The sequence below is a fragment of the Bombus vancouverensis genome, chromosome 4, assembly GCF_051014615.1.
Source record: "Bombus vancouverensis nearcticus chromosome 4, iyBomVanc1_principal, whole genome shotgun sequence".
Classification (NCBI taxonomy): Eukaryota; Metazoa; Arthropoda; class Insecta; order Hymenoptera; family Apidae; genus Bombus; species Bombus vancouverensis.
The window spans coordinates 15714186-15729639 of record NC_134914.1 but is presented as its reverse complement, the minus strand read 5'-3'; the positions used below and the strand labels follow the sequence as shown (position 1 = coordinate 15729639).

At 34.6% G+C, this 15454-nt stretch overlaps 1 protein-coding gene across 2 annotated transcripts in view; it reads right to left on the bottom strand.

Annotated features, from left to right (window-relative positions):
* LOC117166659 (tRNA dimethylallyltransferase) overlaps positions 1–10510 on the bottom strand; it is a 116620-nt gene extending 106110 nt beyond the window's left edge. For both annotated transcript variants that reach the window (XM_076618319.1, XM_033350826.2), the window contains exon 1: positions 10350–10510. In XM_076618319.1, coding sequence (XP_076474434.1) covers positions 10350–10466 — 117 coding nt within the window. In that variant the 5' untranslated portion in view covers positions 10467–10510. The remainder of the gene's footprint in view (positions 1–10349) is intronic.
* Between the last annotated feature and the right edge of the window lie 4944 nt (positions 10511–15454).

Here is a 15454-nt window from a genome sequence, read left to right as displayed (position 1 = left end):
ACGATACATCGCAATAATATTAATTCGCAATAAAATAGTGGAAACTAAATCTTATTTCATATATTTTATATACTTTTTATTACTTTATTAAATCAGATCCTTCCAGAAATAAATAAATTGATATAAAGAAGATCTCGTTTCACAATTTTAATACAGGATAACGTTTTATGTCGTAAAATTGTAATTCTGGTTGCGAAAAGACCTGAATATAAAAGAACGATTGGAAAATTTATATCCAATCGATTTCTGTCAATAACGATAGAGATACAGAAACGAAAAAATATAATTTTCTCGAGGATAACAGCGAATATAGCGCGGCAATCTAATGAAACATCGGTCGTGAGCCTGCTCAAGGGCTACGTCGACAAAAGGAGCCCCGTAAATTTCGCGTCATCACCTCGTGGATTTAAAACCGGTTGTTCAAGTGCCTTGTACGTACGTGACCAGCTGTAACTCACGATTTTTACCGCAATTTTCGTATCGTTCATAATAAACCAGACGCGATTATCGCTATAAGCCGTGAACACGATGAATCCCCCCTTAAGCGTAAATTATTTATTAAATACCGTATCGAATGCAACTCGAGCATCGATATAAAACATTATACATGAAGGAAGACATCAAATATCATCGTATTTGTACAGTTTCAACTTAGAGAATCTACTATCGCGCTTACTATTGAAACATTATGTGCTAAATCACTTTTATCGATTTCGTATATTTTATGTAGGTAAAGTAGCACGCTGCATAGCACTAATGTGGCACGATTAATGAGATTTCGATGTAAATAGGAAGAATTAGTACGAGTTAGTAGTAGTTAGGAACATTTTCATAATTTTAGAAAAGGTCGAGTGAAAATGCGTCATTCTGCTCTTCTAAAGAGTCGAGAGTCTGACTCGTAACGATCGTTCACCTCGAATCTATACTTATCATTACTATAATTCTAGCGAAATAATTATATCTTCAGGATCTTCATACACGATTAAACCAACGCTGTTATCGCAAATTTTACAAGTCATAAATTACCAATTATGTAGCAGTCTTAAGAAATTGATTTTGAAAGAAACAAACACAGATCTATAATAATATTGTCATTAAGACCTAGATACTAACTTACGTGTCACGAAACTACAAAAAGATAGTCGAATAATCCATGCTATTTTTTCTGTATTGCTATTGCCAAGTTAATGACGATATTATACATCTAAGGATAAATTTTCCTAAAATTTCACCAGGAAATCTTGAAATAATCTGATACAACAACGTTGGTGGCTATGTTTCGACTTTTCATCACGTTTCAGTGCACGAAAATTCAACGAATATCGAGTGAAACAAAAATCGAGTTGAAAAGCATGTAGAATCGATTGTAACGAAAAGTTCCCGAGCCCTTGAACTAAAGATAGAAAATTCGATTAACGCTTTCATGTTCGACAAATTCTGCTTTCCGTAATTTGAGGCGCCATTCTCACGGACAAGAACGGAAGTTTTTCATGCTCAGCACGCAGCCGTTTCTCCAGCCGAAACGACGAAAACTATTTTGAATTCAAGGACCGCGGTCCGTTGCCTTCCACGGGTCACTGTCGTGATAAACTATCAACAAACGTCGTAGAGCATCGGTGGTCTAAAAAAAAAGAGGAAGTAGGAAAAGAGAGAACAGAGAACCAGTTTGAAATTCCTTGACCATCGACACGATCTTTTTGGAGTAGAGATTCTATCCGGTTCTAATTAATGAAATTTCTCCGGGCGAGACGCAACAGTGGCAGCCTGTGATTGTTGATTATTATTTAGAACAAAATAATTATACAGACTCAGCTGTTTGAATCATTTTTAGATCATATGCTTAAGAATGATTCTTTTGATCACGTATTCCACGAAAATTTGAAGCTATGCAATTCTTTCAACGGATAAACTGTCACACAGATAAGCCAGATATCTTGAATTTTTAATTAGGCAATGGCAAATGAAGTGCGATTGTACGTTAATTACGTCAGTAACTTTGTAAAAAAAACCTGTAGATATAGTTAAACAATTTATAATATTATGTATGTACATAGAAATATAGTATTGATACATTAGTATAAATCATAATAAAATTTGACCATGAAAATTTGTCTGTTTTAATATAATTTAAGACAACTACCTCGCGCAATTCAAACAAGCCATTGACTTCATTTACCACCGTGTCGTCAAACACTTCATTAGCACAATAACAGAAACACTCCATTACAACCAAATGCACATTAATCCCAATTAAACCCTTCAAAACGATCAACGGCGACCCCTTGTCCATTAATAAACACATCTGACAAAGACGAGAGAAAGAACACAAAGTACAACGAGCGTAAATACCTGAAAATTATAATTGGTAAATACTTTTTTTCCAAATGATGAAACAAACGCAAAATGTACGAGAGATGTTAAAAGTGCAAGTGGTTAGCATTGAACGCTAACTGCAATCGCAGACGCGACCTCTATCGATATCGATCGGACGACAGATTGCACAAACCAATTTCTCAACCGAGAGACAAGAAATCCGGGCGAACGCGCGGCAATCGTTAAATGTCCCCATGGTTTGTAAGAGAAAAAAGAAAAGAAAGGGAACCCGTGGCAATGCAACGTTTCGCAATTTGTAACTGAGGTACTATTAAATTCCTAAACGAATGCTATAACCGTTGACAATTAAATAACCGGCCGTTTACGCTATTACAGAAATTGCAAACCACTCGTTGCGTGCATATCGCTTTGCTTGAACAACGAAAAAGATTGTTGCAGCGTGCGCCGGTAAGAAAAGAGAGTTCCGTGGAAACGTTCACTTTCTTCACAGTGAAAAGACCTAAATGGGACTAGGTCAAGATAGGTCACTAATTTCGACATTCACGGCAGTTCATTATTTGCAATGGAAAATGTGAGAGTTGAATATTTTCGAGTATCGTTTCTATTAATTTTATTATTGCTATTTTCTATCTTCTGAATGATCAAAGGTAAAATCTAAATTTCCTTTTAGCGTGACAGAATTTTTGAAGTTTGCTAAAAATATAAAATAAGTTGTTAACAACGCACAGAGTTTCACACAGTTTGAGTGTACGGAAAATGGCGATGGCTAATACGTAATAACAGTTTGATTTCGTTAAGATAAAACGCTTTTTTCTCTGCCATTCCTTCTTTTTTTTCTTTTTTGTACATACATACAAGAGGCAGAAAAATTATTTGTTTCACATCGACATCTTACATGAATCCATTGAACTTCGAATAGAGTGATTCGAGCCCGCATTGTTCATGATTCGCTGGCTTAATCTATCCCACGAGTCTAATAGATCGCAAATTACATCGTGGCCTTTGTTGAATAACGAACTAAAGTTCTGAAGTCTTGAGGAAAGAATGGAAACACTCTTATTTCCATGGGGCAAATAGTGCACCGATTTTTCGTAACGATCGATGTAAGGGAGAGTGAGCTATCGATCTAATTAATCAAATGAATTTGTTTGTAAAAGCATGCTCCTTTAAGCAACTTTTATTCCCAAAATGATAGAGTTGAATGCTCGCTCGGTACATGTGCACTCGCGTTAATGTAGGAAGCAAAGTTTGAATCACAGATTTAACTCAAGTACGCCTGCCCTAGAATATGTAAAATAATGTATTAAATCCGTGAGGTTGGAGTCGTTACGCGGAATTTCGTAAGAGAAGCGTATTTCATTACACTTGCATTACGTCATTCCTTAGTTACGATGGGTAGCACTGTAGAAATGCGAAACGATTTTTCTGTAAATATCCAATTTACATTTCTTCACGAAGCTATGTTAATTTAATAACAATGATATACATAGCAATAAATAATTAAAACGTATATGAGTTAATGAAAAATTAATAAGAATATTCATGTAATCAAAAATTAGTGAAACGATGTTACGTATAAATGTTGGAATATTACGTGAACAGCATTGTACGAATAATGTCCTACTTTGTGCCACCATTATTTCCTTCATTTCCTTCCTATGAGCGCTTTAAATCAATGGAACGTCAGACTCTCTATCAACGAGAAAATCTCAATGAAGCAGCTCGCGTGTGAAAGTTTTAACGAAGTCACGGTGAGAAGCAGTATACACCGGCGGACACAGTAGGAAATGGAATACAAGGTTTCCAGTGTAACAATAACTACTCTGACAAACGCGACGTGTAGATACGTATACTAATTTATCATTCCTTTTAACATTTTGCTCCTGAGACGTAATTAACCAGCTGATCCTTTAAACAATAAAATCAACTGCTCTTCGTGCATTCGTATATTTCAATCATTATAACGATCGCCATATAATGCACTTACCGCCACGTTTTTAACACTCTGTGCATTCTATGCACTTCTGCACAAAATTTCTAAAAAATGCATAAAAATCTGCAAGTCTAAATAAATATTAGCAATTCCTAAACAGTTCGCAAACTTCCACGTAAATCTAAACTTTCCAAAATTCCACACCTATAATCCGATCGTGTCGCCTAAAACGAATAATTTCAAAGAACTCGTGCGCTCATTCGAATTCCTACGTGACCTGACACGACGCGATATTAAGATTCAATGGGCCAAATGCTCGGCCAAAGACACGCCGGTGGGACTTTGGAGCAGAACTCGTACAGCACTCGGTTCATCGACTTCTCCGCATCGCGTAACGTCCCATCGATTCGTCCCTGAGAACCAGCCAACCAGAAGGTTCCTCTGTTCATCGGCAGCTCGAAAATCACTCCGCTTTAGAGCATCGACGAGGAACGACTGTCGTGTCACTGTCCCTGGAGTATTCGTCACCAAAACCAGTGGAAAAACAATTCCCTCGACGAACGCGATCTATAATTCCACGGAGAGGACCACCACTTGGTCCTCGATCCTCGATCGTGCAGAGTTGTAGAGTGTAGGAAGAATCTCAGAGGCGGTTCCCGTCGCCACAAAATTTGCAGATATCTTTTTTCGTCTTGCGTGTGGGCAGACACGTGTCCGATTCTGTCCGGGTTTCCCCGGCACATACGGTCAAGCCACCGTAATTTATGCACACAACCAAATGTCGTTTTGACGTTTCGGTCACCACGTTTTATGACCATTCGTATTGTTACACGCGTGTGACTCGACTAAATAATACTTTCAATCGTTTGGAAGATTTTTGAATTCTAAAACGAACCTTTAATCAGTTAGATATCAACTACATAGTAATTTCAGTTGTTTGAGAAATTTCTGAATTGCATAAATGAACCTTTAACCGTTTCATCGTCAACTGGATGGTATTCTCAATCGTTTGCGATATTCTTACAGTTGTAAAATGAACATTTAATCGGTTAAACAATCGACTACGTGTTACTTTCGCTTATTTGACAGATTTTTGAATCCCACAGTTGAACCTCCAATCGCTTAGTTGCCAACTGGTTGGTGTTTTCAATCGTATGGGAAATTTGTTTAATTCTAAATGAACCTTTAATCGCCTAATTAAATAGTTCACGTTCGAAATTCAAGTCGCTGTTGTATAGTAAACTATATAACCTAAAGGCGTTGTATGCAATGATATGCTAATCTTTTAACCCCTTTCAATAGCATGACCGTATGAACATCTATTTCTATTGAATCATTTTTTATAAGAATAATATTAACCTACTTATGTGTAAAAAGCTTAGGAGATATGTTAATTTGAAAACGTTAGCAGACATTTTTATTTCTATACTGCGAATTTGTACTTCATTGCTAATTCACTTCACCACACCATGCAAATATATTCATCTACGTGCATACAATATACTTCGCTGCACATTAGCAGATTATAGTTCTATTACTAACCTTTGAAATGAGAAAGGAAATTAGTATTGATTAGTTTTTTATTCTCATGAGGAAAAATAGAAACTAGCGACAGATATATGTAAGTAGATTTCTCGGTAAGCATGTGGTAATAGAGATAGGCAACGTATGTAATTTTCGAGTGTTGATGCGTACATGTAGCTTTATAACGCTCACACGCATCTTCCTATTCTTTGCATCATATCAAAGGATGAGAGAGAAAATACCAATACTAAGGACAATTTCTTCGAAACTACACCATTTTTTTAAAGAGATAACGTAATCGCTTTGGCAAAGAACCAAAAGTCATAGAAAAATGTAATATTTTACGATTGTTTTAAATAATGACTTTTAGCCTTAAATGGATTAATGGTTCTTCTTCACAATGGATCAATAAATCAATAAAGGATAATATATAATGATGTATCTAAATTAGTAACCGACATGGATATCAAATTAAAAATCCGCGTAAGATTTCAACAATTATTCAGATTCTGACTAAACAAAAAACGCAATAGAACAAAATTCCGTTGAATAATCGCAGACATTAGCAACGAACATGCGAGACGATTAAGAAATATGATGCAGCTCTAACGATCAGAATCTCAAGCTTATTTTGATTGCGCAAATTAGAAGGGAAATCCTCCGTCAATTACGGGCGATGATACAGAGACAAAGGAACGTGGGAGAAGATAAAATGTCGAGGGAACTCCGTGTGGAAAGACGAATAACATGATTTTGAAAACGTGTAGGCAGCGAGTAGGAAAAAGAGATCAGTGCTCGGGGTGATTAATCGTAGTTACGCGTAACAAATGAGAGTAATGGAAATCGTCTGAGGACAGATTCGAAAATATCTCAATGACGAAGAACACGTGATTTATAAGTGAGTGAAGAGTTGTCACGTGCGAAAGCGGCCTCTTAAAAACGAAATTGACGAGTGACGAGTTAAAACGAGTCAATGCGAAAGTAGACGACGATATAGAAAAACTGTGAAGTTGTAAAGTAGTGATTTATGTCCGACATTCTTCGTGCACTGAAAAATTTACGTTCCTCGGAAATATGTGTGGAATATGTGTGGAAAAATTGTACGAAAGGAAAAGCTACGCTACTCGATGATTTTATCTTTATTTTTCTTACTTTCTTTCTATTTACTCCGTTGATATACATTTGCTTTCTTTAACTAAACATGATTTTAAGGACATATATTTTACAACAATTTCATTAACATTAATTAATGTAATTCGATATACAACAGTTAAAATAAATACAGAATAGTTCATTCAAATGAGTTCTTCTTGAATGAAATATTTAATATTAAAAAGTTAGTATTAAATCTCTAGTGCACACAATATTTAATATTACCTTGAACAAAAATTCTATATAGATATCTAATTTACTAACTTGTTATTTCTTCCTACAAAAAATCTAACAACTTCCTATTTTTTCTACAAAAAAAACTAATAACCCGATTTTTCCTTACATGTATTTAACATGTCTGATTTAATTATCACAAAAACAACAACTTAGTAATCCATTTTTTCTATACAGTCTAATAAAGAACAAACATGAAAATACGAAGATAACATTTGAAATTCTAAACAAAAAAGAAGGTGAACTGAAAACGTTAGAAAAGAAATAAGAATATATTCACGGAATCAATATAATAATATGTTTGGTCAAAGAACGGTTATTCAAGGAAGAAAAGGTCCGAGAGGAAAAGAATTCTCAGAAAACTTTTTAACGAAGGATGTTCGTGTAGCTTTCACTTTCTTCGAGTAGCGGAGTGAAGGAAACAGTGGCTATACTAATTCAACGGCCAAAAAAGGGCCGGAAGTCCCACGATCCTCCAGGGTAATGCACACATCAAGAGGACAAAGTTTAATTCGATCCACTTACTTTATAACGACTATCATGCGAGCTTTACTACTTTGCATTTATACAGTTTGCTTTGCGGGCCACGAGATAATAAAACACACTCGGATATATTAATAAAGCGCGATATAAAGACCATCCATTAATGCGGAAGATACATATATGCAAAGTGAAAAAATAACGCGTCAATTGGAGAAACACTTTACGTAACTACATTTATCTGTTTGATAAGTTCTTTGTACAAAGGGATTCTGAGAATCGTTTAAGCAATTCTTTGAAAACGATACTCTGATTTAAGAAGGATGGGGCGAACAAACAAATTCCTTTTATTCTAATATTCTTTAAGGGACGGTCAATCATTGTTAAATAGATATTTGAGATCCAATTTGAATGTTTATATTACTGTAATAGTTTTATGAATCATAGACATATTTTCAATTGTTTCGTAGATCTTGTTTATTAAAACGAACGTAATGGTATTAGCAATATTAAATATCTCCAAAATTATGTAAAAATAGAAATGATACAGTAACACTTTTGAAATCATGGTATGGCAAATAGAGAACTAAAATATTCAAACTTCCGGTGTTGCAATACTCTTAATGCAATAAAATCAAATCGCAAAACTTCTGAATGCTGACGAAACTAATGCGAAAGTAGGGGTTTTAAAAACATCTTCATTATCAAATGATATGCTCTTTAGACGAGGACTCTTTTTCTCGATTTCTTTGAAATTGATAAGAGTTTTACTACCCGATAAATCACGCATAGATTCATTCAGCAATCTAGTATTCAGGGTTAAGAAACAGCAATCATTCATGAATCTTTTGGCATACAAAAAACATTTGATATTCCAAAACATTAAACTGAACATTTATATTCAAGAACCCAAAGAGTTCATATTTTTTCATAAACACAATTTACAAAACAATTAAGACACACAACTATGATTCATTGAATTATAATAATACATGTAAAAATTATTTCCCTATTCAACTACCTCAAAAAGAAAACCTTGTCTGTAATAATATAAAACAATTAATTAAAATAACACATTAATCCTGTTTTTCTTCTCGTTTTTTCTTCATTTCTATATCCCTTTAGATATATTCTCTTCATATTTACGAAACTTTATTAACAAGAAGTATGAAATATACAGAAAGTATAAAAAATGTAAATATAAATATATTAAATACTAAAATCAAATATTTAACCACTACCTATACTATGGTAATATCTATTTATCTCATTGTGCTATTTAATAGTGTCCCGAGGAGAACAGCAGGATTAAATTTGAAAAGTTGTCTCCTTTCGTGAAACAATAAAGACAAGTATACAAAGACTCCATCGTGGGATTTAAATGTTCGTGCACGGAACGCGTAACGCTAACTTGATACGTGTCTGAAGACCAACGACAAAACAGTCAAAAGATAATTACGAACGCGACATTTTCGACGAAAGGGCCATCCCTATGTCACAGACGTTGTAATTAAACGCTCGTCGTGGTTACCTTACACATGTGAAAGTGTAGGATAATTAGAACGATTAACTCCGAATCCTCTCCGAAAGTTACCAAGCTGAAATCTATGACCGCAGCTGTCGAGAAAACTAGCTCTTGTAACGCAGCTGAATCTAGACTATGCGAAAGATAATAGGAAACGGGTCGCAGAGAAAGAGCAAGATGGATTAGTTCCGCAAGTACGCTCTCATTTAACGCTGTACATAATCTGTTCTCTCATGTGATTCGATAATTTTCATTCAACGCTGGAAACGTGATTATAGTGATAGTCTTCGAATACAAATGTGTTTCGGAATAACGCAATACTGTTATGTAGAGTATTGTACTACATTATAACATATGCAATATTTATTATCATAGATACGTCAATTGAAAATATTTTTTTTCGTTAAAAATTAGTTATTATATGTTATTTACGTTGAATATAATATTTATATTGAACAAAAGTGATAGCAATAACAAAAAATTAAATAATACAGATTCGTATTTTAATTTCTATAAATAATTAATTTTAAGTTCTGGGTCAACAATACGTTAATCATTTTCTCTTGTTCCTACACAATAAATTGGTATAATAATTGTAATTACTAATGACGATCTACGATGTACTGTCGTATACACATACGCTTGTGGAAAAAGCATGCACTATATCATACACGTAAATGAGACAAAAAGAAATTTACTGTTAATAATATATAATTAAAATGCAAGTGAGCATAAAAGTTGGCAGGCAATTGTAAGAGAGCGTAATAACACGTATACAACAACATTCCTATACATTAATGCTTTTCAAAACGCCATTCAGTATGTTCTGTCCTTATAAAATATGACGTATTAGAATAACCGTTTCTATGTTTCCATATTAAAACGTAAACAGACTCGGACGCGAAAGAGCAAGTCAAATAGCACGATGCATATACAGTATAGGTTTCAACCTATTCGATCGCTTCAATAAACAAACTATTTCCCACGATTAATATATCGTCTCTCGATTGGCTAATAAAGTAGTATGTTTAGGATTTTTGTAGGAATTGGAATTAAAGTATTCTATTTCGAAAGTTCACTGGTAATAAACAACTTTTAAATAAGCACCTAACCTACAAGGACCACGATGGAAAGAACAAGGCAATAAGCGATTGTTTTTTCACTTACTTGCATGCTGTCGGCCGAAATAATTTCTCCAGAAAATCTGCGAGCCAATTCGATACCCAAACGTGATTTTCCGCATCCTGTAGATCCCAAAATTGTTAAAACTGGCACACGCGACATGTCGAGCTCTCTACGATCACTTATAGTTACTTGAAACTGCGCATGCGCAGCCACGGTCTGCGTGTGCTTCTTGTTCCGCTCACCCAGCCATGAAAGCCAAAGGCGGTAGATTTTGAACGGACACTTACGACGAGTTACACTTTCTTACTCATTTCGTGTCAGTTATGATTACTGTATTTACTGCACAGATATAATTCGTTATTATTAATAAGAAAATATTTCGTAATATCATTGTATCCTTGGAAACTACGTTACGATTGAGGTCTCATTCATTTTTTATTGAAAGTTATATCAGAGCGTTATCTGATATTTTAAATATAGCACCATTTAAATATTTGGCTAATGTTATTCTACTTATAACCATTACACTTATTAATAATGTATTTATATTATATTTATATCTATAATACTATTTTCAGAGTTGTATTATAATATTAATACTACTATTCTGGTCCCTTAGATGATTTGATACAACAATAATCAACTAATTATGTAATTGTTTTATATTATTGTACGTGTATTTTGGAGTTGTTATTTTCTGATATGATGTTACTCTTCAAAAAAGATAATTTCCATATGTATAGTAAATTGTTGTATAATATTACAAAGCATATTACAATGGAAATAGTATAACTTTTACAATTTTAGACGCAATCAAATACGCAATTGACGACTATCCATGTATAAAATCACACTCGGCTCTTTCATATATATTTAGCTGATTACGCATACGATATAGATGAACCGAAGCATAGATCTGTTTGTTGTCACCACATTGCAAAGCATCATTAATCATGTCTTTGTATAAACAAACATTTTCAGTGAATCCTTTGCCACTTTACATTATAAACTTACCACACTGCATGGTAACTTATATAATGTACTAACCGTTATGTAGCAATAATTGAACTTCGACGACATTGTAAATGATTTCATTAGCAGTTTAATCTCCAACACGCGCTCTCGTACTTCGTATAATTTTATTCGCTGATAAGATGTCTAAAAAAACGCGTGTTACATGCAACCTATACTTACCAGTGATATTCTGTTATCATTAATTCGATCAGACGGCAGCAACGTATTACATATGTGGCGTCATATGTATCATAGCTAATTCTAATCCATATTTCGAACGATCCAATTAAACACATCCCAAAAATCATTCGTTATTTCAATCCACAAGAGATAGCGTTTGGGCACTTGTTATATCACAGGTTATACTTTCGAGATAAGGAGTGTAAGATGTACATATTATAGTTTATACAGCTGACTGGAAGGCTCATCGACTGGCTAGATCCACCTATCGACGATTGATAACTGCTGATTAAGTTATTATATTTATATATATCCCAAAGATTTCTAAATTCAATAGTTCGGAGACCTTCACTATTTCTGTTTCTAGAGAATAGATAAGAAATAAAGATTCGTCACATAAACATCGCACCGATATTTACCATTGATACGATAATATATAAAAAGATCGCAATATACAATTATGCCTATGATATTCGTTCAGTGCATACTGTGTATCACGTGAAAGACAAACTTAGCGATTAAGCATCACTGCCAAAATTTACTGTACGTGTAATAATGTATTATCTAACTATATTCTTCTGGATATATGTGTACATATTATTTTAAGTGTATATTAATAAAGTGCATGCAAAAATGGAAGAAAATAAAATTATTTAATTAAATTGCAGACCATTTGAATTAGTTATCGTCCACTAAAATATTTAAATATTTGTTTCCTTTTATTTAAAGTCAATTTCTACTCGCTCGAAATAGACACTGTTTACAAATTATTATCTGGTAGGTTACATCGTTCTTTACGTTTCTATTGCATAATATTCTCTATTAGCATTTATAGACACTATTTACCAACCTACCGTCTATGTAGTACGGTTAATTACGTGTCGCCATTTATTTATGAGAAAAGAAAAAGTAGTTTCTGATTTTGCTCTGCCTTCAAGAGCGTTGATAAGATAACACGGTATTGTAAAAAAAAAGTAACCTTACCTGGTCGTGGGAGATCTCAGATAATTTCTATCTACATGAACTCAGATAATTCGGCCATTAAGATATGTTGGATTTTATCCTATAATAGGAAGGGACCAGCCACTGATACCACCAAGATACGCTTATTTCGTGGTTAAACGTTGCTTCTGCTACTAATTATCGTAGTCTCATCAATATCTGCATCCTTGTTGATAATGTAGAACATCATTTTAAAGAGAGGTTCAAAATATTATCTTCCTGGATATGTGTTGAGAGAATTAATACTGCTACACGCATCTGGAATCTTTTTCTTTTTTTGTTTAGGATTTAATCTAGTTTTATATCTTTTCTGTTTAACTTAGGAAAGAAACTGAGATTGTTGCAATTGATTTTTCCCATATGTCTCTTTCGAAAGAGTGAAATATTCATTGCTGTTACCACGTGATCATAGTTAAAGAATAATTCATATAAAAAGAAGCATTAACTACGTATTATGCTAATCTTATTTCAGTTTCAAGGAAAACTTTAGCAAATTACAATTAAAATATACCATCAATTAATGCGATAAAAGTATTGAACGGAAGTTGTCGTAATCCGCAAAACTCATGTGTTAACATTAGCACACGTGTTCTCATAAATATGCATAAAAAATTATTATGATATGCAAAAAATAGCTATAAATAAGCAATGGAAAATTTTATATTCAAAAGTGGCCCTGCTGACTGGCGATTTCTTCACAGTTTTGTCAATCTAGACGGACGTTTAGTAGACCAACTTGGAGAGGCTCGATAGCCTTTAATCTATCGGCCGTAGACTTAACATCTTTCGAGATTACGTAATCTCTTGTTCCGTTCTGTTCTTTTACCAAATATCATCGAATGCTTATATTTTGAAAAAGATACGCTTTTAGAATGACGTTCTTGTATCTACACAGACACTCTTTGTGATTTGCATGAACTAAGTGGAGGCTTGTGTATCTTAACAACGTATAAATTCTATAGAATCCACTGTTTGAAATACATACCTCAAATTATGATCTTTCTTGGCTCTAAATTTAGATGTGAAGTTAAATTTTGCTTTAGAGAATTCAAATGAACGAGATAGAAAGCAAAATGATGATACTTATTATTATCAGGATTATTAGAAAATCCTTCCAAGTCGAATCAAGATTGTAGAAATTTCGAGGACGGTTCGTATTTGAATGCTGTTCTTATACGAAAGCGAAAAATTGGATAACTGGAAAATTTGAATACTTGAAACTTCGATAATTAAGTAATTCATTTATAAGCTATAATAAATCACGCTAAACTATGATTATATAGCGCAAAGATACGTGATACTGACTTACGATTTTGTTTATTTGTTGAAAATGACGTGAGTTCGTGCTCGTCATCCATATGCAGATGCGTTAGTTACAAGAAATAGTAACTAGAGGATGATCCTAGTTGCAATCGATAGATTTAATCGATAGGCTTAAGATGCTTTTTTGCTTTTATCCTTAGTTTTTTGTAAGCGCGTGCAATAAAGGTTTTTTGGCACAGAACGGTGCGATAGATTTTACCATTAAATAAAATAATAACTATTCTGATCTTACCTCCGAGTATAGAAATAACAACATTATTATTATGCAGATTCTATTATCCGCTATTCACACTAGCTTTAACTATCTGATATCCTCTTATTATATAAAACACAGGTACATTAAATACGAGTTAATTGCACGAAGTATACGTATGTATGTAAGACGAAAGGCAATAGATTCAAATTCCTCGGAAGCTGGAATCTAAAATTTTAAGAATCAGGGGGAAATGATGGAACAAAGTTTCCTCGTAGCGGAATCACGAATCGTCGAGGCGGGCAATTTGATTTATAATGAATTTTACACCCGATAAAGGTTTCCCGACGATTTCGCGTTCAGTCGTCTTTTGTGGAATCCTGGATTACGCGTGGTATTTCGGAGACCCGTTATATATCATTCGCTTTATTAGCCCCGCGGATGCGTGCACGTTGCCTCTGCTTTCCATAATTCTCGCATTTAGCCGCCTAATCGCGGCTGGCCTGTTCGAAATATTCTATTGACGCAACTGCACGGGAACTTTCCACAGGAAGCGCGAACGTTGTGAAGGTAGAAAGAAAGAATGCTAATCGAAATCAACGATCGAGGGCACGAGACACACGACGTAAAGGAAATAAGACAGGAAGAAGGAAGACTTACGGAAAAGAGAACGATCGGCAGGGAATAACTGAAAGGATAACGAGAAAAAAACGGATTAAAAGGGGAGAGAAAGAGCTGAAGGAAAGCGAGCGAGGCGGGGAGCACGCGTTATAAAGGAAAAGAAACAGGAGGAATAGGAAAATTGGAGAAGAAAAATAGACAGACAGGAAATACGCGAAATTATGAGAGAAATAAAAAGAGATAAAGCTATCCAGCGATAAAAAGATTAAATGGGAACAAGGGGTTGCGAAATACGCGGATGGAACAGAAAGAAGCACGGGGAAAAAATTGAAAGAAGAAAACAAGGGAAAGAGGAACAAAGTGAAAGGGAGTAGACGCGGTGAAACAAAAAGCAAAGTAGAAAGAAAATGGCAGAAGAGGAGAAAATAAAGAGGCGGGAGTTGGATATAAGGGAAGGAACATTGCAAAAAGGCTAAGAAAAAAAGAGAAAACGCGTATCTGATCGGTAGAATGGTTAGTTTTGGTTCGTCCGGGGCGTATAACGCCGCGACTACGGTGGCTTTCTCGTTAAATTTCTGCTCTGGCTTACCTTCTCCCCGGCTCGCTGTTTCGGATGCATCCCAGCCGGCCATTATCTTGCTCTTTATGACGTCGAATTAATTCAACGAGCGAAATAAAGGCTCGTAAAACCGGTGCCGGTCGTCGATCGTACCGTTAATCGCCATAACGTGATATACGGTATGAGTGAAATGAACCGGATGACTGGAATTCGATTATATTCTCCTTTTTTCCCTTTTCTTTTGCCATTCTTTTT